This window comes from Eleutherodactylus coqui, chromosome 3 (genome assembly GCF_035609145.1).
Source record: "Eleutherodactylus coqui strain aEleCoq1 chromosome 3, aEleCoq1.hap1, whole genome shotgun sequence".
In the NCBI taxonomy this organism is placed as follows: Eukaryota; Metazoa; Chordata; class Amphibia; order Anura; family Eleutherodactylidae; genus Eleutherodactylus; species Eleutherodactylus coqui.
The window spans coordinates 196,177,334-196,202,992 of record NC_089839.1 but is presented as its reverse complement, the minus strand read 5'-3'; the positions used below and the strand labels follow the sequence as shown (position 1 = coordinate 196,202,992).

Below are 25,659 nucleotides of genomic sequence, written 5' to 3'. Positions count from 1 at the left end.
CATGGCACCTTCCGTCTTCTGCCTGGCCTCTTCTGGCCAACATCCTGCACAATGACGCAGGCGATGCGATTACATAATTGCACCACCTGCATCATGTAGAAGACGCCTGGTGATGCCTTAAAAGTGCGGATACAATTAACTTCAAATTCAGACGGAGGATCAGCGGGCCATGTCAGCAGCGCAGACCACTGAGAATATGCCCCGTCGGGGAAATTTTCAGTATATTCCTATCTGTAGGCAGCAGACTTGCCACCCCCTGCATTTAGGAAGGGGTGTTGCCTGAGACACAGTGCTCAACTCCCCTCATAAATGGGGCGACTCTAGCTGTGAAGGGTTGAAGAGGCTGAGGGTGTTATTGCTGTTCCAAAGTTCTTGAGTGAAGTTTGTTTAAGGAGCATTATGATATGGGCCTATAAATATGCTTCGCTATCTAAATGTCTTATCCACTGCTATATCAGCACAGACCACTACACCTATGGTAAGCCTGACCTCTCAACTGGATGTGTGAGTGAAGCTGAAGCAGCAGGTGTTACAGGTCCTGTCCTATCAGGTGAGCCTGGCATTGATTTACAGCAGCAGTACTGGTGAAGGAAATCACCGCTAAATTGGGTAGGAGGTAGAACGGACAATATATGGCTAAGCGGGGGAGGGCCTTAGTGGAAAAATTAAAGTGGTATCCTAAGCTTCAAGTGTAAATTTTGGTTGAGCAACTCTGCCCCCACGGATACTGTCAGAATAAAGAGTGCCACCATGGGTTTCCATGAGTGTACCAGGCTTATATTGCATCTATATGACAACCAGTGGCGTTACTATCGGGGATGCAAAGGATGTGGTTGCACCCGGGCTCAGGAGCCTTGGTGGGCCCATAGGGCTTCTATTCTCCATATAGGGAGCCCAGTACTATGGATAAAGCATTACAGTTGGGGGTCTTGTTACAGGTTTTGCATTGGGGCCCATGAGCCTCAAGTTATGCCACTGATGACAACCCAGTGCCTAAAGGGCGGAGCAGGATATATTAAGGGTGCCAATGCCATCTGGGGACTTACTTCCACATGTAGAAATATAGGAGCAGCTTCTGTTCTCTCCAGTATAGAAGAAGCTGATATTTTAGTGCCGTCGTCTGTATTCTGTATCACACTACATATAATTCTCATAACCGACTCATTTCTGAAAATCTCACTTTTAGGTTTTCAAGGCCTTTTCCATCACCAGTCATCAAGCGATACCAGACTGCTATACAGACGCCCACATTGGTTTATGCGGAGACGGCAGCTTCACATTAAAAAAAACCACCTTAGCCATGCGTTCGCCCACATGCCCGACTTATGAGGTGCAGCAATAAAAGTGTTTTCCGCAAACCTCGCCAAATTAAACAGTGAGAAAAACATTCACTCTCACAGTGGACAATAATGAAGCTAATGTCCTCAGAAGGCCGAGCCCAATAGAGGCCGCCAATTTATACTATGTATGATATGTTTACCGTAAACCAGCGTATTACCAATGCGTGTACCTCCATAGGATGTAGTGACATACATAGAATACATGGGATCCCATAGCAAAAATGGCCGCCCATTATGGTGCTGGGTTTTGCCCTCCAAGACCCGGGGCCTGATTCCCCACCCTCTTGTTTGCTAACAATGCAGCTCCTTTGGAGTTCTTGCCCCCCCCCCCAAAACAATGTGACCAACCAGTGCTGGGCCCGCTCTCAGCAAGGGCCTCATAAAAGTCACATGGCCTGCCTCAATGGTATGGGTGTCAAACTCATTTTCACAGAGGGCCACATCAGCATTATGGTTGCCCTCAAAGGGCCATTTGTAAGACTGTATTAATGTTAACACATTGTTAAATCACCTGAGACGCCCGATCACCTGCCATCCTCCTCCATTCATCACGTTCTGCAAATAACAAGCACAACCATCACAGTGTATTCAAATGGCTATTGTATGGGAATGTTATATTGGTACTGTATATAGGTGTTTTGGGATTATGATTTAGACATTTCTCAGTAGTATTATTTGGATGTGAGCACAGTATGGTGGTACTTTTTAAATATTGTATGAGGCTTTTATATAGGTACTGTGTACAGGTATTTTGGGGCGCTATATATCGGCACTAGATAGGGATTATTATTTAGACATTAGTTGGATATTACATTAACTTACTATGTGAGCACAGCATGGTGGCATTATTCTTACAGTTTATGGCAATATTATTTGGGCTCTTTCCTTCCAAACTCCAAAAACATACTGGGGTAAATGAGGTCCATTTTTCCTAGTATGTGTGTGAGATATAAAAGAGATTTGTGAGCCGCATTGGAGGGGAAGACGGACGTGATTTTATAAATGTGTTATATAAATAGAGTTTTTGCAATATGCATATATATCATTTACACTTATGTCACATTCTGACAATATGAAAGAGTAAAATTACTCATACCTGTACATGTGTGTCATCAGCAGAGGAACCTCACAGGCCGTGTGAAATGAGGACATGGCTGTTGGGTTGGTTTCCTGTGTGCTGAAGAGAGTACGGAAAATAATAGCAATGAAGGTGATACATGGCAGGTCACAGAATTTATATCATCCAGACACCTACTGAGATTCTACTTATACTATGTGGTGCAGGCCAGGTGGGCAGAGTTAAAGGGGTTTTCTGGAATTTGCCATTGATAACTTATCCTCATGGTTGGTCATCAATAGTTGATCATCGGGCGTCCGCAGCTCAGGATTCCCGACAGTCAATCAGCTGATCCTTTGATCTCAGTCAATGCAGCAGAGCCGGACATCTTCAATGTGGTCAGAGACAGAAGTATAATAGAAGGCATTGCTCCCATTGAAATCTATGGAAGCAATGCCTTCTATTACACTTCTGGCTATGACGCCAATGTGGCAGGGATCCCGAGTGGCAGACACTCACCCGTCAACTATTGATGACCCATCTTGCTGATATGTAAATTTCTGGAAAACCCGTCTAAGGACACTGGGGCTGCACTGTTGCAGGATGAAGAGCTAAATGTCTCTGATACCTGCTGTTAGGCATTGATTATTATGGTAACTAATCAATGTTGGTCACATAATTCACCATTGTATTAGGGTTTTATGGGATTATAATACTGATAACATATCCTTAGAATACTTTAATCAATATCAGGTTGGAACATAAACACTGCTCCTCCACACATGGCTTTATAAGTCTTCTTCTCCGGGACAAGTAATGTATGTACACAGTGACTCCACCAGCAGAATAGTGAGAGCAGCTCTGGAGTATAAGGCCGGCTGTCCACGGGTGATATGGCATCCCGCGGTGAAGCTCCGTCGCCCGGGAGCAGGAGCTGCCGACGAATCTCCGCCGGTCAGCCCTATCTAATAGATAAGCTGACCGTGGAGAATAGGGGCAATTCGCAACATGCTGCGAATTGCCCGCCGCGAGCAGAGAATCGCAATAATTCTCCGCTCGTGGACAGGTGCCAGCGCTTTCCATAGCAATGCTATGGGAAGCATCTGCCGGCGTGATTCACCAGAGGTTTACCGCCGGCGAATAAACTGCCGTGGACAGGGGGCCTAAGGGTGACTACCCACTACAGTTCTTTTTTACTACGAAATTCGCAGCGTTTTTTTTCCTCCAGGGGTCTATGGGACTTTCGCCGCGATGCGTTTTTAACATTAAAAAGCCTAATAGACACCTGGAAAAAAACCCGCAGCAAATTCGCAAACGCTAGTGGGTAGTCACCCTAATACAGGATGTAATTCGGGATCAGTACAGGATAAGTAATATACATACATAGTGACTCCACCAGCAGAATAGTGAGTGCAGATCTGGAGTATAATACAGAATGTAACTCAGGATATGTACAGGATAAGTAATGTATGTACATAGTGACTCCACCAGCAGAATAGTGAGTGCAGCTCTGGAGTATAATACAGAATGTAACTCAGGATATGTACAGGATAAGTAATGTATGTACATAGTGACTCCACCAGCAGAATAGTGAGTGCAGCTCTGGAGTATAATACAGGATGTAACTCAGCATCAGTACAGGATAAGTAATGTATGCACAGAGTGACTCCACCAGCAGAACAGTGAGGGCAGCTCTGGAGTATAATACAGGATGTAACTCAGCATCAGTACAGTATAAGTAATGTATGTACACAGTGACTCCACCAGCAGAATAGTGAGTGCAGCTCTGGAGTATAATACAGGATGTAACTCAGCATCAGTACAGTATAAGTAATGTATGTACACAGTGACTCCACCAGCAGAATAGTGAGTGCAGCTCTGGAGTGTAATAAAGGATGTAACTCAGCATCAGTACAGTATAAGTAATGTATGTACACAGTGACTCCACCAGCAGAATAGTGAGTGCAGCTCTGAAGCATAATACAGGATAGAACTCTGATTAAGTACAGGATAAATAAAGTAATATATGTACAAAGTTACTTAGCCCTTCGTATCTTCAGCCATAACTGCTCAGTCAAACTACTTCCTACTATTGCTACACCCATAGAAATATCGCTTCATTTACTCCAGTGTGTAACTAGCATCTCCTCTGTTCCTTCTTGTGTAGTCATCCTGCCTCTTGAAGGGAAAGGGACAATATTGGGTGACAATCTTACAAGGTGCCTTGCACACTACAGTGGTGCAGCACACGGAAATGTGGGTGGAGTGGAATATACAGAATATGGAATATCGGCATTTGAACGCGATGCTTAACTGGGTCAGACCTTAATAAGGGGAAAATATCTTCTCTGTGACCTACTTTCAAGTTTTTATATTTGTAAGAGCTTCACAAATGTGTTACTTCTTTCTTTCAGAATGTTGTCTTATAGAGCGACTCCGGAAAGGGCAACCGCACACCCAGCCGCTTCTGCTCCCTTCAAGACCATTTAATCATAAACAGAAGGGGAAAAAGTTAAATGGGTTTTCTGGGCAAAAACTATTGATGAGCTATCTTCAGGACAGGACTCAATATAGATATGGTTCTCATTGAAATCAATGGGAGCTGTGCCTGCAGTTAAAAATGCCAGCCACTACATGGGAGGTCAGCGTGGAGACTTCCACTCCAAATACACAGAAGTTGATGTGGAAGTGTCCGCACCAACCTCTTTATAGTGGCCAGTGCTTGTAACTGCAGGCACGGCTCCCATTGATTTCAATGAGAACCGTGCCTGCAGGTACAAGCGCCGGCCACTACACGAAGGTTGGCGGAGGCTTCCACTCCAACCCTTGTGTTATTGCGGCGCTGACATCATGCGCCCACTCAGCTCACCGGTCGGGGTCCTGAGTAACGGAGCCGAGGCGATCAACTATTGATGACCTATCCTGATGATAGGTCATCAGTAGTATTTTCATGGAAACCCCCTTTAAGTTCACAGAGCTTGTCTACACTGGATACAGTTGTATCTACTTCATAGCCAAGGGCAGGACTAGGATATTTACCCATATGGAGTTTATGAATGTAATGAGAGTGTTCTCATTAACTGAGATGATGATAAAGTATATTAAAAAGTGGTAGAACATTTATAAAGCAATGTAGCATTAGTTACATAAAATCAGAAAACCTCTTTACGGTGATCACATGATGCGCCTCAGTGATATGTTAGAAGATATATTTTTGATAGACCCCTAATGGACCTTGATAATTGCAGCTGTGAAAGTTGAAAAGCACATATAAAATGAGACATGATATTATGTGTGTCACACACTTATTGGCTTCCAGTATCTGGGAGTCACAGCTATAAGGAAGAAGGAAAAGCTTTGTATGGCATTAATCCATTAGTTGAGTCATTGACAGTCAAGGAACAACGAGTACACGAACTCTGAATGCCATTTTATTAGAGCCCTCATCTAGTAGCACATTGGACCTCTTTTGGCCATCAGAACCACAGGAATTCAATTATGGTATCAGAGGACCCAAGGTGTGCCAAGAAATCATTCTCCACACCATATGGGACCTTTCATGCGTCACGGAATATTCTGAAACAGATGGTATGAATGCAGTTCCATAGTGACGTCCATAGATAACAGGGACTGCGGATTGCTTGCCTGTGCAGCACCTGTTCATCTGAACGATTCCTGACATCCTTCTCTGACCCCTTTCAGTGACAAGTTGTTACCATCCACAGGATTCCCTTTCACTGGATGCTTTTCCATCCAATCGTGAGAGGGCCGGGTATGTGATAAAGTGGCTGTTTAGTGCATAAATACAATGCGAAGGGCCAACAGTTTTTCAAATCCGTGGTCCCACGCTTGGTGGGATTGTGGTAGTACAAACCGTCACTAGGAGGAGGCAACTCTATATTGATGTATTTCTATGGGATTCCTTTTATCTACATTCAAAACGGCTATATATGCATTGTTTTATCACAGGGATGATCAGTTGATGTTACATCTACTTTCTGAGAGAAAAGAGATACAAAATAGGAATTTAAAAGTCCGGTCTTCTCACCATCATTCTTAACCAGTTCACTGTTTTCATATTGTATTTGTTTTGTGTTCATCCATCCTGGTATCTTTAAATGCTTCCCATTCTTTCTTCTTTCAGGGATTGATAACAATTGTACTTTGAGAATCTCATTTCATTTGGCACTGTGCAATGCTTTATTTCTACTACTGATGTGCTGCAGGGAAATAGATACTTACTATAGACTTCCCTCACGTAATATGCTATCTGACCAAAAGTAATTGGACACGAATCAAAAGTAGTCATTATTTCCATATGCTAATTCTTAATGAAGCTCTTTGGGCCCTAATGTCATCAGATACTCTCCCTGGCATACTTTCTACTAAAGTAGGATAAACTTCAGCTTGTATTTCCCTCCATTCATCCTGCAAACATCTGGCAAGTTCTCTCAAAGAAGATGCATCAGCCCGTCTACAATGTTGCAAGGGGCATTGTGATTGGATGTTTTACGTGGCATGGTCTTGGTCTGTTGGTTGTAGTAACAAGAACCATGAACATGGAGGCGTACCCTGACATTCTAGACAATAATGTGCTGCCGACAATGTGGTAATACTCTGGGAATGGTCAAGACAAGACAAGAGAACACACCTTGTCACAAATCCAAAGCTGTTTTACGTTGGCTTGAGGATATGGATGTTACATAATTGGACTGGCTGAACCCTACTGAACATCTTTGGGACTAACTGAAATGCCAGGACAGGAAATATGAACAGCATCCATCGTCTTTGAGGAAACTTGCAAGACGCCTGGAGGACGATTGAAGGGTCTGGGCATATGGTTTTCAGACGGTCATCGTTGTGTAGGGTATGATGGAGTTTCTTTGCAGTTTTCCTTAGTACCTCTAGCTGTGAGTTGTAGGTCACCACTAGCGGTACACGATTGTTTCCTTCCTTCTCTGTGTATCGGAGTTGTTGATTTCTGGGTATCCTTGTGGCTCTGGTGATTTGGTCATCAATTGAGGTGGGATGGTAGCCCTGATAGTGAAATGTCTTTTGAAGATGGTATAAATGTTCCTTTCTGTCTGTTGGGTTGGAGCAGATCTGGTTGTATCTGATGGCCTGGCTGCAGACAATGACCTTTTTGATGTATTTGGGATGGAAACTGTCCCATCTGAGGTATATGGGCTGATCAATAGATTTTGGTATAGGGATGTCTGTATTGAATGGTTTAAAAGTGTTAAGGTGGTGTCCAAATAGTTGATCTCTGTTTATGAGTAGCTCAATGTCAGGTGTGTGGTGGGGTGAAATACATTGAATCTCGCTAGATTAGTCCTTATTCAGAATTGGTCCAGAGGATTATGATGTCATCAATGTAGTGGAAATAGGTCAATGGTTTGGTAGACTAGAAGGCGAGGAAGTCACTTCTCCAATTTTACAATGGAAAGGTTGGCGTATTGTGGTGTGACTTTACTGCCCATGACGGTTCCGGTGAGTTGAAGGTATATCTTTTTGCCAATAGAGAAATAATTGTGCATGAGGATGAATCTTGTGAGCTGCAACACAGATTCAGAGGCAACGCCATTGGCTTCAAGGTGTGCCTGGTAGGCGGTCAGTCCAACCTTGTATGGGATCTTGGAATATATTGTTAAATATTTTCTTTTTCCGCTTATCCAGTATGTTAGACTGCATCACATGCATAACAGAGTCTATGTATTTGTCTAAAGTCAGGTTGTAACCAGGTATCTTCTTGGCTCCTAGTTTCTCCTGTGTTCAGGTGCTTGAAAGTCCTGTATCCTCTTTGTCATGGAAGAATCTTTCAGTCTTAGCCTCCTGAAGTATTCATCCATGGCACTGCAGAGTTCTGTTTTATCAAGAGTTTTAGTAGGACAGCCCTAGAGAGGACACCGAGCTCCACATTAGTGGGGTTGTGAGATGACAGGTTAATAACACAGCTGATTCTACCTGTGTCCGTGTCCTGTTGGGGGTTCTATTCTATCCTGCCTGACTTGGGGTGTTCTTGATCAGTATTTGAGATCAGCCCTGCTTTGAGTCTTAAGTCTTTTTTTCCTTGTTCTTTATTAGGCATGACCGTAGTGTTGTATAATACTGCAGTTTCTGTTTAAAGTCCTCTGTATGTTCCTTAAAGTTTTTATCTCCATGAGGGCCTTTTTCTTGGTGCTGTAGAAGACGTGGATTGGGTGGTTCCGCAGTCTCTCAGAAGTCCTGTAGCAAAGACGCTGTACATTAAGGGTAGTATGGGTGTGTAGAATGGGATTTCTTAAGCAAAGTCCTTTGGGGATTAAATGTTCATTCTTGCATTTGGTTAAAAAGAAAATGTTGCTGTCCAGTTTTGACAGTTTCTCCAGAAGATGTTTTAGTTCCATCTGTGTGCGGTACATTCTGGTACCGTGTTAGCTAGTAGAATCAAGTGTGGTTGTTCTCAGTGAGAGAAGCCAAGTAATCTTGTAGATAGGATACCTTTTAATTGCTAACTAGAGATGAGCGAGCCTACTCGGCCACGCCCCTTTTTCGCCCGAGCGCCGCGATTTTCGAGTACTTCCGTACTCGGGCGAAAAGATTCAGGGGGCGCCCTGGGTGAGTGGGGGGTTGCAGCGGGGAGTGGGGGGGAGAGAGAGAGGGCTCGCCCCTGTTCCCTGCTGCTACCCCCTGCGCCGCCACACCTCCCCCGCCCCCCGCATCTTTTCACCCGAGTACTGAAGTACTTGAAAATCGCGGTGCTCGATCGAGTAATTACTCGAAACAAGTAGGTTCGCTCATCTCTATTGCTAACAAACATACATGATAATGCGAGCTTTCCAACCTACTTAGGGTTCTTCCGTAGGCATAATAGAATACATCTGAAAAAGCATGTATGTATGTGTAATAAATATATATAAGATTACTATATTAAAAGGCAACTTCAAATCTCAACATCATAGAAGATTTGGGGGGGAACAAGTTACTAGCAATCATTGACACCTTCAACACAGGCCTAAGGCCTCATGTCCACGGTAAAAAGATGATTTAAAATCCGCGGCGTTTTTCCCGCACGCGGATCCGTGCCCCATAGGGATGCATTGGACACCTGCAGGTAGTTAAATACCTGCGGATGTCATTTTCCCCTTGAGGCGCGAATTGCGTGTGCGGGAAAAAAAACCACGGCATGCTCCATTTTAGTTCTATTGAAGCCTATGGAAGCCGTCTGGATCCACGGTACACCGGCTCCTGAATTTCTGCTCTCCGCACGCGGGAGAGCAGGAGTTTTTTTAAAAATGGAGTGCCCGGCGCATGCGCGGCCTGCTGCAGGCGTGCCGAGCACATCCACCGGGCCGAAGAAAGAAGATCCGGCCACGACGGAGGGCAGGTCCGCAGCGTCCTGACAGGTGAGTAAATTCTTCTTTTTAGCCTCATGTCCCCGGGAAAGGGGAGACCCGCTGCGGGATTCTCCATGAAGAATCCATGGCGGGCCTGATTTTCCCCATGGACATGAGGCCTAAACATTTCAAAAGGTTTCATGGCAGAGTGGACCATATGAAAAATCTAAGCAAAAGATTACACACTGGCTTGATGACACCCTAAAAACACCTCTGAGACTATAAAACTCTCACATCCTTATCAGTGGACTAGTTAAGGCCCGTTTACACGGGACAAGTGTTGGACAAACGATGCCCGTCACTCGTCCCCATGTATACTCGATCCCATGCTGTTACACAGGAGCGAGTATCGTTGGATTGCTCACGAGGGCAGCTAGCAGGAAGGCAAGTGGCTGGAGGAATCATAGAATGGTAGAGTCGGAAGGGACCGCCAGGGTCATTGGGTCCAACCGCCTGCTCAGTGCAGGATTTCCTAAATCATCTGATATTTGTCCAGCCTTTACACTTCCATTGAAGGAGAACTCACCACCTCCCGTGGTAACGTGTTCCACTCATTGATCCCCCTCACCGTCAGAAGGTTTTTTCTAATATCTAATCTGTCTCCTCCCTTTCAGTTTCATCCCATTGCTTCTAGTCTTTCCTTGTGCAAATGAGAATAGGGCTGACACTGTGACAACCCTTCTCTCCCCCGCCCCTCTTCATTCACTGTAACAGCCCCTCTCCATTCACTGTGACAATCCTTTTCTCCACCCGCCCCTCTCCATTCTCCACTCAGTACCGAAGGGCTGCTGTTTACACTGACCAATCGCCGTTCGGGATTTTAAGCATGCTTAAGACTGAACGACTAGACAATTCTCGTCCAGCCATTCAGTCTCTGCATGCTTTTACACGGGATGACTATCGTTCAAACAAGCATCGTTTTGAACAAGCAGAACGATAATCGTCCCGTGTAAAAGGGCCTTTAAGTATTTACTTATCTGCTGATCCTATTCTGTAATTGTTATATATATATGTACATATACACACACACACACTTCTTCAGATCTATCCCATTATGCCTGAGAAAGAACCGTAAGTAGGTTGGAAAGCTCGCTGTAACATCATCTCTTTTTGTTAGCCATTAAAAGGTATATCTACAAGATCGCTTTGTTGAACAATCAAATTTTACTCCACTGGCTAATACCGTACCAAACTTCTTGCTTTTCATCACTACATAGAACGTCCTTTCATTGCTCAACTGTCCAATGACAACGCACCACAGTTGTAGACTGGCCAATACATTGCACTTTGTGATGGACGGCACGTGTGCAGCAGCACAACCCGTATATCCAATAGTGTGCAGTTCCCATCACAAGCTATGGCTGACACCTCCAAGGGTCTGCATCTTATGTAGCATGGTTTAGGACACGTGACATGCTAATAGGACACAATCCATTCTACTGATTTGGCTGTCCAAATACTTTTAATAGTAGAGTGTAGTGCAAGATGCACTATTGTTTTCCAGTAAAATGCCCAACGGACCCCATTATACTTTCGGGCTATGCTGATATCCCTCTTGTGTCGGATCTGGAACTTCCATCATTTTCATTGCAAAGTTTTGAATGCATGCCTTTTTCATGGCAGATCTGCCTCCTTACTGTTCCTGCGGTGTATGTAGATGAGACATCATGCAGAAGTATTTTGCAAAGTGGAAAACTTTCTACCTAAAGATCTCCAAAAACCTGCTTTAATATAGTAGGAAAAGCAGGGAAGCTGCCCAGGAAGTAGCGCCAATTGTACATTGTCGAAAAGAATCGTACCCTTTGTTACAGCTCATAAACACACCTACCTATTCACGGTTTATTTGTACTATGTGCGCATCCTCAACTTTCAGTTCTACAAGCAGACTGAGCCAGCTGGCACATCTGTATATTAACCCTAGAGAGTCCAAATAGTCCGAGTAGAAGCAGCCAGGCTATTACTTGTGACGATTTGGATCAATGCCCTTTGGCGAGCGTGATAATTATATATGTACATCTGGCCTCAGTTACACATCTCCCTGTATACAATCAGTTTCACATTAGATGGGAAAATCCAGCGATCGGAGCGACTTCCAACGAGGCCTGATCATCGGTGCTGGACTAGCCAGGCCAGGATGTCACTGCCAACCGTGTGGGGTTTTCACGTATAACAGTGTGGAGAGTATACAGAGAATGGCGTGATTGAGGAAAACATCCAGCAATAGAGGATCCTGTGGATGGAAACAACTCAACACCCAAAGGGGTCAGAGGAGGATGTCAGGAATCGTTCTGAGGAACAGGTGCTGCAGTCAAGGAAACTGCCGGCTCGGTCATCTATGGAAGTCGGTATTTATGGAACTGCATTCATACCATCTTGGGCAGCTCTGCAAGTATATTTTTACATCCCCTAATGAACCCTATTTTTAAGTGAGAAATTCCCCAGATGATATGATTTAATTTTGTTTGGGCCACTTACGTTTTGGAGGTATTAAGAGGGATATATACACGGTATCCCTTCAGTCTGTCTTCAGGACTGAGAAGGGCGCCCAGGATCAGGGGTCGCCCTTTTCAGGGTGAACACCCTGCTGTGAGGGGCATAATAGGCGGATTACAGGGTAAGTCATACCTCCTTCCCTTCGATCTATTTGTTATATGTTTGGAGTATTCATGGAGAAATTTGGTATCTAAGATTATCATCTGCAGAAAAGTAGTTCATGTTTTCTAGCTGTATCCTTGGCCGTCCGTATGTACCACAGCTGTGGCCTGGTTTACTCTACACCATTTTGTGATTTTTGGTGTCTCAGTTATCCTTCGGTTGTGTTAATATAAATAGAACATGAATTTTTAGTGGTCCTGTTTTGTGTATATAGTAATTTTCTACTTCTTGGGTCAAAATTTTAATAGCGTCATAATAAAAATAACTTTATAAGGGGGTTGAATTTGTAGTTTTTGATCTTTATTTTTGCCCCTCTGAATTCTCTCTAATTGTTGAGGTTGTTTGGTCAAACTGCAGACGAATACAACGCTGGAGCTCCAACTAATGTGTAGGAACGAACAACTAGTTGCTCCTTAGCACAGATGGGCGATAACAGCAGATGACAAGTCCCAACAACATTAAGAGAAATAGAAACATGAGACTATGGGGGAGAAAAGAACAAAAAGATTGTACACATGAGCAGTGGAAAAACATTGCCCTGTCAGATGACTCCAGATTTCTGTTGCACCGTGCTGATGGGAGGTCAGAATTTGGCACAAGTAGCATGAATCAATGACCCCTTTTTGTCAGGCTGGTTGAGTAATGATGTGGGGAAGGTTTTGTTGGCACAACCGGTGTCCTCCGATACCGGTGGACGGAGATCCAGCGTGCTACTAGCCTGGGGTCGGGTCTCCACTATAGTGGCCATACAGCGTATGCACAGCTGGTGTAAGCTATACATCTGCTTATATATAGTGATATGGATCATGCCGGCAGAACCCTGGTATAAAGTCAACCAAATCAAGTTAACAATTAACGTGCGCCAAGTAAATAGAAAGTATAACCACAGGGTGGAGAAACCGGAGGTCGTTGAGATAAGATCACCACCGTAGATCTGACCCAGTTTCAGGCTGCTACTCATAATGATGGTGAACACATAATGTGGTGCAATGATAAACACCAATTTCGGAGTCGCACTGACCCCAATATCGCCGCAAATGGAATACTATTTTCTGCAGCTTGATAAATGTCATGTGGCAGGATGCCAAGGTAATCTCTGAAGCAATCAGATATCAGCAGTGACTACAACAGCAGAATAGTGAGTTCAGCTCTGAGGTATGATACAGGATGCAACTCAGGCCCGTGCACACAACCAGAATTGAATTGCGGAAACTGCATGGACAACCTGTGCTAATCCGCATTCATTCAAAAAAAAATAGAACATTTGCATGTCCACTCACATGAGCGGACAGCGATTGCGATTTCCACAACATGCTATAGGGGAAAGTTTGGGAACTTCTGCTGAACACTAATGAAAGGCTGGTGTTGTCCGAGCACTCAAACTGCTCATAAGGTCAGCATACGCCATCCCACCTAAAGTAATTGGACAGCTGAGCAAGAATCAGAAGTAGCATTTATATCCATGTGTTAATACTCAGTGGGGCACCTTTGGCCCTAACGCCATCAGATACTCTCTGTTACATACTTTCTACTAACGTCCGATACACTTCAGCTGCTATTTCCCTCAATTCATCCAGCAAACGTCTGGTGAGTTCTGTCATAGATGACGGATGCTGTTCATTTCTCCTGACCCGACATTCTAGTTTATCCCAAAGGTGTTCAGTTGGGTACAGGTAGAGACTCAGTACAGACCAGCCCAATTATGAAATATCCATAACCTCCAGCCAACATAAAACAGTGTTGGATGTGTGACAAGGCGCGTTGTCTTGTTGGAAGTATGGCTGACCATTCCCAGAGTATTACCACATTGTCGGCAGCACATTATTGTGTAGTATGTCAGGGTTCACCTCCATGTTCATGGTTCTTGACACTACAACCAACGGACCGAGACCATGCCATGTAAAACATCACGTATCCACTGTACTGCTTTATCAAACGAGTGCATATATAGGTGTTTATTGTATGCCAGTCTGTTGGTAACAGCCCAATTTTAACTTTTAAGTTTGTCTATAACTGTGAAGGGTTCTTGTCACTACAACCAACGTATCAAGACCATGCCATGTAAAACATCCACAGCCCATAACAGAACCTTCGCTGTAATTAACACTCAGGCAAAGGGCGTTTCTAATACCCCCTCCACACCCAGGCACGCCCATCTGATGTGAAGATGGAGTAGTGGGATTCATCACTCCATAGAATGCTCTTCCATTGCTCACCTATCCAATGACAACGCTCCTTACACCACTGTAGAAAGGCTGATGCATCTTCATTGAGAGAACCTGCCAGACATTTGCAGGATGAATGGAGGGAAATACCAATTAAAGTGTATCAGATATTAGTAGGAAGTATATCACAGAGTATCCAATGTCATTAATGGCAAAGGAGCCCCACTAAGTATTATCATATAGAAATAATGACTAGTTTTGATTCATGCTCAGGTGTCCCAATTACTTTTGGTAGAATACAGTATCCGTGTAGTGGATCCAAACCTCCGAATCCCCAGAATAGGCATAATGAAATCCTGGATACTTGCAGCCAGCAGAAGGGGGAGCTAACTGTAGACTGGTTTTAGGGCTAATGCCCACGGCCGCGACAGGCTTTGCAAGCGGAATACTGCAGCGGAGTCCGTCACGGCGACCCCCAAAGGCCCAATACTCACCTCCAATCCGCTGCGCAGCTCCAGCATGATTCCCCGGCGCGCATGCGCAGTACAAGGCATGATGCGACGGCAGTGTCATATGACGCGGCCGGCGGGGCGCATATTCACGCTATACTTCCGCTGTAGCACAGTGGAAGTATAGCGTGACGGGCGGCTTCCATTGACTACAATGGAAGCCGTTTGCACGTATTCCCACGGCAAATACGACATGCCGCAGGTTATTTCATGCTGCAGAATTTCGCAGCGTGAACATTCAGCTATTAGGTTCAATAGAAACTAATAGCTGCGGTGAAACGCCACGGATTTCTGTCGTGTGAAACTGAGAGCATTAGCCCTTAGAGTGAACTCTATAACACAATATAAAATAAGCTCCTGAGCTCCCTCTAGTGCTGGTTACAGGCGGCAGAATTTTATCATTTCACTTTATGCAGGGAATTTGGAACTTAATATCACAAAAACAAATCGGACCTGAAAACAGCAAGTACTAAAAAGTTCAAAGTTGTTTTACAGTTTTCAATAATAAAACTAAGGCTGCGTTCACATCAGCGACGGATTCAGCGTTAGGAGCCTCAAACATAGATTTCTGCAAAAAAAAACAAAAACAGACTAAATAGCTAAGCATGCTACAGCAGTTCATACCGGAAAATGCTGGACGGAAACTGAATGGACCCCATTACAGTGAATAATAAGATTGGCCAGTGGGTTCTGTTTTTCTGTTCCCATAACGGAGCAGGAAAACGGAACTCATAATGTTGGTGTGAAGGAAGTCTTAGGGCTCACTCACATGGTCATATGTGCCCAGCGTAATACAGGGTGCTAAAAGCCCAATGCTTTCTATTGGGTCACTCACAGTTTTTTCTCGCACATATTACGCTCTTGAAAATAAAAAACGCAGCATGCGTATTACTAGCGTAATGCTCACCCATGTAGGCTATGGGGATATAATATACGCAGCAAATACACGGGTATATTTTATGTGCACTACGTATTTTTTGTGCGTAAAAAAAAATGATGTAGACCACATGTGCCTGTGTGGATAAGCCCTCAGGGTGTATTTCTATGGGCGAGTGCAATATCGGTCCGAGAAACTCAATATTGCACTTGTAAATCTGCAGCGTTTTCTGCAACTGCAATATGTTTTGCAAGAAAAATGCATCACTGCTCATGCGGTTTTTCACACGCCAGAAAATTGCATGTTTTCCAATAGTAAAAATAGAAAATTGCATTGTATCCGTAAGTCCTGACCGGGAATGGAAGTTACAGACACATCACAACGCAGCGAGCTACGCCATTTCCTCCTATGAGCTTCCATATCCTTAAAGGGGTATACTCATCACAGCAAGTCATCCCCTATCCTGTAGCTAGCTGATTGGCGAGGATCCAACCGCACCGATCCCAAGACTGCAACCTTGGCCCCTCCCATTCATTTGAATGAGACAGAAGTAGCCAAGTTCAAGAGCTTGTTGTCTCCTGACGGTCCCAATGAATGGCATGGAGGCTGCACTTTGGGACATGCCAGGGCTGCAAGCTCATGATCGATGGGGGTCCCAGCAGTCAGACCCTCATCGAAGAGCAAGTTATTCCCTATCCTGGGGATCACTGGCTGTGCTTCGAATAACCCTTTAAGTCCTGACCATCCCTGGCAACAGCATTCAGATGTGGGACCTGCATCTATCAGGCTTCCAGCGTTATCCGGTGGAAACGCCATCAAAGTCTGAGAGGGAAACACTGAGACATTATGTTTCCGTGTAAATGAAAACCCACCATCTTCAATGTAACCGATTTGTCGTAAGGCTCCGATTTCATATTCGTACAAGACACGGATTTATTTTCACGTGGACGGTCTTAAAATATAAATGGAAGCACAGACAGAAATTTCCCTTGTAGCCACATGAAATCTGAAGCCAGGTTTGCAAAAGTGAATGCGTCTTAAAGCGACCTTCCGCTGCTGGACAAACCAAGATGGCCGCACCGCATCTCTGTATACCTGCTGCATACTGTACATTGAAGACACTACACATTACTCTGATTGGTCATTACTGCTCATGTGAAGAATGAGTAGCAAGTAGTCTGTCTTAAAGGGATTTTCCACACAAATACTATTCATGTCCCAAGATAAGTCATCAATAGTTCATCAGCCAAGATCTGCCACTCGGGACCGCAGCTGATCAGGCATTGGCTGTCAGCACCGTAATACATAGTAGTTGGAACAAAAGCAGTTGGCTCCGACCCCTGTGTAGTGGCCGGCACTTGTAACTGCAGGAGCAGCTCCCATTGACTTTTACCTGCAGTTACAATTGCCGGCCACTACATGGGTCGGAGCAGCACCATTCCTGTGTGTTGCGGCGCTGACCATTGGGGTTCCATCAGCAGACTGGCAGACCCCAACCAAACAAATATAGATGGTCTATCCATAGTATTTGCGTGTAAAACCTCTTTAAGACTACCAATGCACAGTACTTATCATGTAGTCAGAGCAGCAGCGCAGCCATCATGGTTTGTCCAGCACCAGAGGGTTGCTTTAACCTAATAAAAGCTTGTGTAGAATGTCCGTACCCCTGTCCCCTCCTCCGACGTGTCCCCCGTAGCTTGGGCCCAATCTTCTTATTACATAAGTTACATCATGCATATCTTGTCCATCTCCACCCTCTGAATAGTTTCTCCTCTCTTCTCCATAGTCCCTCCCCTCATTGTCTGCACCCTCTGGCTACTTTTTCTTCTTCTCCTGAGTACTGGTGAACCAAGAGTCCAGGAGCTTCTTGCTGTAGTAAATCTGCCAGGCATGAACTTGCACAGACACCACGATAACCAAGTACATGACGGACACGGCAGAGAAGCCGAAGATGAAGCGGTAAGCCTTGCCGTGGCGGTACAGCTGCTGGGCCATCGGGAACATTTCCATACTGCCGTAGATCAAGGGGGCGATGGAGAAGAGCCCGGTGCTGATCATGGAGATCACCAAGTAACTGATGTTATTACGGGGAAAGGAGAACAATCCGAAAAGAGAGGGGACGATGCTGAGGAGGTACGGGTACTCCCACTGGTACGGCATGGCTACCAAATCATGGGATACCAGTTTCAGGTTGGCCACGGTTGTCTGAGCTGCCAACAGCACCCAAATTAATATGTGGGCGTAGATCAGCTTCTTGATTTCATTCTTCAGAGACACGCTGAAATAAAAGGAAGGTGAAAGACAAACATTAGGCAGTAATAGAAATTTATAATAGGGGGCGTGAACAGTTTCCACCAACTATCATTTTGGATTTGTAGGATTGAGCGCAAGTCAATCACAGCCGGCACTCGATCATTCACAGCCATTCAGTGAATGACATCACTGAATGGCTGTGATTGGTTTATTGAGCGCTGGCTGTGATTGGCTGGCACTTGATCCAATCACAGCGCTTAGTTACACAGCGCTCACGGTGGGGGAATTCAAAACCAAGCCAGGGAGATGACAGCGGGGAGAAGTCTCCGCCGGGGACACAGACGCTGGCTGGGAGGTGAGTATTGCATGTTTTTTTTACCTAGTATATACTCGAGTCAATACGTTTTACCAGTTTTTTGTGATAAAACGTATTGACTCAGCTAATACGCGAGTATATACAGTAGTTCAACATGTAATATTTTTATGCACAAAATGGGGTCTACCAATCAGAACTGACAGTGGCATTTAAAGGGTTAACAGCCACAATCAGATCAGCATTCATGCTGATCGTGGCTGTTAGCTGCAAAAAATAATCGGCACCCGCATTGTATGGGGTGGGATTGGCTCCCATAGAAACCGCAAACGCACAGGACATAACTGTACATCCCGTGTCGTTAAAGGGGTTGTCCCGCGCCGAAACGGGTTTTTTTTTTTTTCAATAGCCGCCCCGTTCGGCGCGAGACAAACCCGATGCAGGGGTTTAAAAAAAAAAACCGGATAGTACTTACCCGAATCCCCGCGCTCCGGTGACTTCTTACTTACCTTGTGAAGATGGCCACCGGGATCTTCACCCTCGGTGGACCGCAGGTCTTCTGTGCGGTCCATTGCCGATTCCAGCCTCCTGATTGGCTGGAATCGGCACACGTGACGGGGCGGAGCTACGAGGAGCAGCTCTCTGGCACGAGCGGCCACATTCAGAAGGGAGAAGACTGGACTGCGCAATCGCGTCTAATCGGGCGATTAGACGCTGAAAATTAGACGGCACCATGGAGACGGGGACGCCAGCAACGGAGCAGGTAAGTGAATAACTTCTGTATGGCTCATAATTAATGCACAATGTACATTACAAAGTGCATTAATATGGCCATACGGAAGTGTATAACCCCACTTTGTTTCGCGGGACAACCCCTTTAAGAGGTTGGAGGGGTTTTCTGGCACAACTCTACTGATTATTTATCCTCGGGATCGGTCATCAGTAGTTGATCGGTGGGGTCCGTTACTGGGGATCCCTGATGATCAGCTGATTGAAGTGACGGAGGCGCTCCTATGAGTGTCGTTGTCAGTTCAGTCCATACGAGGCACAACGCCGTACACTATATACAGGCTATGTCGGATATTGCAGCTCAGTCCTATTCACTTAAATGGGACAGAGCTGCTCTCAGTCCATGTGACCAATGAACATGATATCGCTGGCCTGAGAAAAGGCCACGGCGATCAACTGAGTCCGAACGGTGGACCTCCTAAAAATCAGCTCTTGATGACCTATCCTGAGGATAGGTAAGCAAATGTTCAGTTCCGGAAAACCCCTTTAAGGTTGTTAGTGTTCCTTTAAATCTTACCGGCTGATTTTCAGCAGCATGTATGATCAGTTCAGTGTATGTACTCAAAAATCTATATCTTGACAGGTCGCGGAAATATAAGTTCTTATCAGTGGGGGTGGGGGTCTATGCACCGAGACCCCCCACCACCACCAAGCACAAGGAGAAAGGAACTACAACCCTCATCAGAGCATTAAGCCTCTTCACCTTGTTGACCTCTTCGCTTCACTAGGAAGAAGACTATGGTGTCTCTCTCTTTAAAATCAAGATAAAAGACCCCGCTACCAACCTACAGGATGGCATCTACCACCACACAGATGTTTAGGGCCTCCTGGTTGGCTCCTTGGCACTTAAACATGTATGTAAAGCATTGTTTGCATGTAACAATGAGCTTCTGTACGTCACCCGAGGCAGCATGCAAACAAAAATACAATTATGCAAAAGCTGTCCAATAGCAGTTAGAAAAGCAATGAGCCTGCTGCACTCAAAATACAATATCACTACGGCGCCACCAAGTGGCCAACAGCAGGATTACACAGACTCAGCACAAAAAGAGTGTAATTCTGTGTATAACATGACGAACGGCCGCTGCAGGAGACGGCGGATGGATTTTTACCTCATTTGATAATGATTGGCCACCCTCTCTCGATGTTGATAATCACTTCCATCTGACCCAGTTGCCCGAGGACCTGCACGGGAAGCCATTGTTGAAGTCCACACCTGCAGGAAACACAATATCAGTATGAGCACCTGGACTATTAAGGGAGTTGTTCAGTTGTAAACTATTGAAGGGGGTCCATTGGCAGGGACCTGCGCCAATCAGCTGTTCGCTGGTCCTGTGTGCTTGTGCACTGCGATGATTTCTGCAGGAAGCAGACAGCTCCGTTCCCAGTGCAGTGGCCAGGCTTGGTATTGCAGGCAAAGTTCCCACAGACTAAGCCTGCCCACTCTACTGGGAACAGAGATGATGTCTGCTTCCTGTAGAAATCAGCTCAGTGCATGAGCACACCGACCCAGCAAACAGCTGATTGGCCAGGGTCCCAGGTGGCAGACCCCCGCCGATCTATTATTGATGGCCTGCTAGGCCATCAGTAGTTTACAACTGGAGAATGCCTTTAACGTGACAAGCTGTATGATATGCCCTATTACAGAGGTAATCTCCTAGCACACTGCTTCCAGGGATGAATATTTCCAACACGCAGCGCCCCATAGAGGCACCACAGTGCGGTACATGGGTTACTACAGCTCTATAATAGGAGGCTGCAAGGATTCTGCTTGCTGTCATAGAGTGCTGCATTCTCCTATAGAGGCCTGTATATCTATACTCATCGCTGCAGTCGGCGCACATAGATCTGTTTGGGCTCTCTGCCGCGGTGCATCAGCACCACTTGGGTGAACACTTGCTTGCAGATTTACCGCTGTGGGACTGTTTAAAGGGATTGTCCAGTTAGTTTCTGAAAATTAGACCTCCTGCACACAAGGAAAATATTTGCTGCGGAATTCATTGTTGGCGTTCACACTGCGAATCCGCAGCAAATACCGCCCGTTACTTCCCATAGAGATCCACTGCTTCCCACACACGAGCATAGCTTGGGCTACGCACGGACGGCTTCCATTGAAATCAATGGAAGTCGTCCAACCCGCGGCCCGTCCATAATGAACATTGCGGACAGGTCGCGGATTCTGCGTCGTTGCCTAGCGACGGCGCAGGGGAAATTAAAGAAAAATCTTTACTGTGCATGTGCGGCAGCGAGCCACTGGGTCCATCCGTAGTGCAGAAAAGATGGCGAAGGAGAAAGTATGCGCGGACGCCGCTGCCGCCAGAGCCGGATCTGCATGCAGAATCCAGATAGCCTAAAACAACACATCAAGCAGTACGTGTCCTCGGCGATCCAGCGCTTCACCCGGTCTCTGTTGACATCAGAAGTCAGGGGTTCACATGTAGCCGATTTACTGCGCATTGTGTGACAGATATTGGTTCAGATCCGCAGCGCATTTCACCTCTTCAATTTGAATTTAAATAAAAGGGTGAAATCTGCTGCAGATCAGGTGTTTTTAGTATCTTACCATTGTCCCCATCCGTAGATAATCTGCAGCAAAATACCCAACAGCTTGCATGTATTGCAGATTTTGACTTCCCCATGTGACTTTGGAATCTGCAATAAATCTGCTACATAAAGGAATATGCTGCAGATTTACAGGGGTCTGTGGAAGTATTACTAGCGATGACCCAGGTCATCAACACGTGATCAATGAGGGTCTACCGCTTACGATCTCCGCTGATCAGCTGTTCATCGGGCCAGCTGTCACAACGGACAGCACTGGAAGCAGATAGCGCTGTACATGTTACAGTGGCCTGGATTGGTACTGCAGGCAGAGCCTCTATTGAACGCAATGCAATTCTAACCCAGGGTGCTGCAATGTTGACAGCGCTATCGGCTTCTGGTGCTATTCACACCGACAGCGGGCCCAAAAAACAGCTGATCAGCGGGGATCTGGAGTGGCAGATGCCCGGCAATCTATTATGGAGGATAACTCAGCAATAGTAAGAGTGCGGGACAAGCGCTTTAGGATCCACGCGGAAGGTCAGTTTAGGCGGCGGATTTTCTTGTTGCTACTATAATAGGCTGTGCATGAGAGCATACCCGTAGAGTTACAGCAGAGGTAGGTACGTTGGGGTCGGAAGAGCTGTGGTGGATTACATTTACTCTTCAGATACCTAGCTATTGGATAAGTGGAGGACCAAATACCGGGCACTGCAGCCTGCCACTAAAGTACTAGTATGACCGAGGTGAGGAGGAGCTTGCTTTAGGCTATACTCACACAGGTAAGTACAAGATGGCCCAGCTGATGTCATTTAAACCTTCCATTTAAGTCAGTGGGTGCACGAAAAAAAAGGAGCACCCGCATGTCATGTAAGTGCCATCTGTCTAAGAGACCCACCGACTGGGCCAACGCTGCAATTGTCTTTTTAACAAGGACCTTTGGTCAGCAAAATAAATAAGTTAGATGTGTGTGTATATATATATATATATATATATATATATATATATCATTTCCCTATAAATAAGACCTAACCCAGAGATAAGCCCTAGCATGAGTTTTTAGGATTTTTGAGGATGCTTAAAATATATGACCTACTCAAAAAATAAGCCTCAGTTACAGGGTTATCTGTGGTGTAAGATGCTTCCGGCAGTCCTATGTAAAATTGCACAAGTAGTTTCTAAAGTGACAGATTGTAGCCCCCTATAACGGCACGTGAGACGGGGGGAAATAGGGATCATCTCCGACTAGTACTTTATGAATAAATGTCATCAGATATTACAACTAGATGGATTTTCTCTCCCCTCCCCTCTCTGGAGGAATCCGAAATTGCCAGCTTTTTAGGTTGGAGGGATTTTCACTGTGGGAGAAGAGAGGGAAATATTTTTGGAGCATTTGGGGGTCTTTCTTATAGTATCGAACAATTTAGAGAACTTTCTGACGTTCTCCATAGTTATTCTGTTCCTTTAGTTACGGCATGCGGTTGCTGCTCAGGCCGGTCAGTATTTGAGGTTAGGGCCCAGCACCCCTTGGGGAATGTTCTTGTGTTCCCTGGCACTACGAAGGGTGCAGCATCCTATTTATATAGTCAGACGCTTTCTCACCATGTACAGCAGTAAATGGGAGAAAGCTGCAGGCCATATTGCTGATAAATGGGATGAAGTCAAAGGAAGCCGTCTGATCCGCGGACCGCCCGCGGCTGTCACTGTGGACGTGCTGCGGATCCAGGGGATTCAAAAAAAAAAAATTGCACTGCCCATGCCCCCGGCGCGTCGGCCGGTGCATAAGGACACATCCGTCGTGCTGAAGAAAGAAGATCCGTCCGGCACAGAGGAGACCCGCGCTGGAGCTGGACAGGTAAGAAAATGCATTCTTCTGTCCGTGGGCACAGCTGGAATCCGTGCGTGCCCGTGCCATGAGGCCTTGGGCCCAGATCTTATATGCTGGGAATTCAGACAGCGGTGTCTCAGGTGCGGCAGCCAATTACTGCCCGTTGGGTGCAGCCTGCCCCCCGACAGGAGGAGAGGTGTCACAAAGATCAGAGAAAAGAGGGAGATATAAAAAAACAGGCTGTTGGACTGAGTTTGAGATAATTTGGGGAAGATGGTCTGATATATTGTGTTTCCTTGAAAGTAAGACCTACCCCGATTTTTCACAGTCATCACGCTGGTTCAGCGAGCACTGCATTGATTGGCTGAGAGCAGCGCTCGCTGGCCAATCAGAGCCATCGCTTCCTAAAAAATGGGATTTATGAATGTCACAACCAGGAACTGATGTTTTGTCAGCAGCCGAAGACCGCAGGAAGCCTGGCGGAGCTCCGGAGAGCAGCAGAAGGACCGCGGCTGCTATGTGAGTATTATAAGATATCCCCCTGAAAATAAGACACTGTGCCTCTTTTGGGTGGGGTGGGGGGGGGGGCAGCAACAATTAATATAAGACAGGGTCTTATTTTCAGGAAACAGTATACAATGGATAGTTCATATATTCACTCGCACCGCATTTTGGCGCATCGGGTGTCATGCATCTGCAACAGCATATTTTACTGTACTTTTTGTGCAGAATTGCGCACAGAAAGCAACCCGACGGATGCTCACTCATTATAATGACCAATTAAGTTTAATAAGTTCAATATCTGTTGTTTCCGTGCGCAAATGTGCAGGAAAACAGAGGACGCCGATTTTATTATTTCTTGCACGACTGAACTGTGCACATTAAATACACATGAAATCAGCGGCTCCTATTTTCCATGTATCGCGCGTGCAAATACCACCAAGTGAGCCCGGTCATAGGGGAGAGGCTTGTATGCATGTCAATTTATTTATTTGGGGTGGGGGAGATTCTATATAGTGTAATGGTATGGTTTGGGTGGGTAACACTATGGGCTGTATATATTATACTGGTAGAAATTATGGGATACGTGTATTCAAAAATGTAGCCAATCAAATGATCCGATTAAAAAAAAAATGCAAGTAGCTTAGTTAGCTCTGCTACATCTCTGTTAGCTCTGCTACATCTCTGTTAGCTCTGCTACATCAATGTTCGCTCACGCAGCCAGTTCTTCCTAATGCTTCTGCATAGATGAGGGGGCAGCCCGCACACGTTGTACTGAGCAGACCCCTGCAGAGAGCTGCACCCCTATTACACCAGGCTGTAACCCCCACCATGCAGCCCCGCATGCTCCCGTTTTCTGCCCCTCCGTGGACAGCGACCCTCACCTGACACCTCCTTCCTGATGGAATGGCTCAGTCAGCGCTGCACGATGACCACTTCCGGTCCCAGCGCGGCGCCATATTGGTACTCCCGGAAGATAATAGTGAGTAATGTGTAGACCTCATCTTTGTACTCCCCAAAGTAGCTGTGTATTGGTCACTGGAAGGGGGTGACCTGAGTTTTTCCCATGTTTCAGTATCTAATAGCTTCCAAGTTGCCAATGGAGATTACAACGAACACGGGGACTGTTTGAACATGCTGAGTGTTGTAGTTCCACAGCTGTTGCAGGTTTTCTTGTTTTCGATTGCAGCTGTATTATGTTCTGCCAGTCATCAGATTTCAGGATTTGTTTTCAACAATTAGACATGAATTATTTTTTATACATCTCCCACCCCCAGATACTGATCACACCCCATAATGAAAGCCAGGGCACCCCATAAATAGCGCTAACCAACACGTTTAACCCCTTAAGGATGCTTCACCCCCTTTTTTTCATTAGCATTTTTCCTCCCCATTTATAAAAAAATTAATGTACTGAAAAATCTTAGAAAAAATTCTAAGGTGAGTGAAAAATTA

General features: G+C 45.5%; 1 protein-coding gene across 1 annotated transcript; it reads right to left on the bottom strand.

Annotated features, from left to right (window-relative positions):
• Positions 1–16,887: 16,887 nt before the first annotated feature.
• Positions 16,888–25,165, bottom strand: JAGN1 (jagunal homolog 1). Its single transcript, XM_066596751.1, has 3 exons — positions 25,089–25,165; positions 20,447–20,550; positions 16,888–18,257 (listed from the first exon to the last, which is right to left on the bottom strand). Exons 2-3 carry the CDS (start codon positions 20,533–20,535, stop codon positions 17,795–17,797), a joined length of 552 nt encoding a protein of 183 aa, XP_066452848.1. The 5' UTR covers positions 20,536–20,550; positions 25,089–25,165; the 3' UTR covers positions 16,888–17,794.
• Between the last annotated feature and the right edge of the window lie 494 nt (positions 25,166–25,659).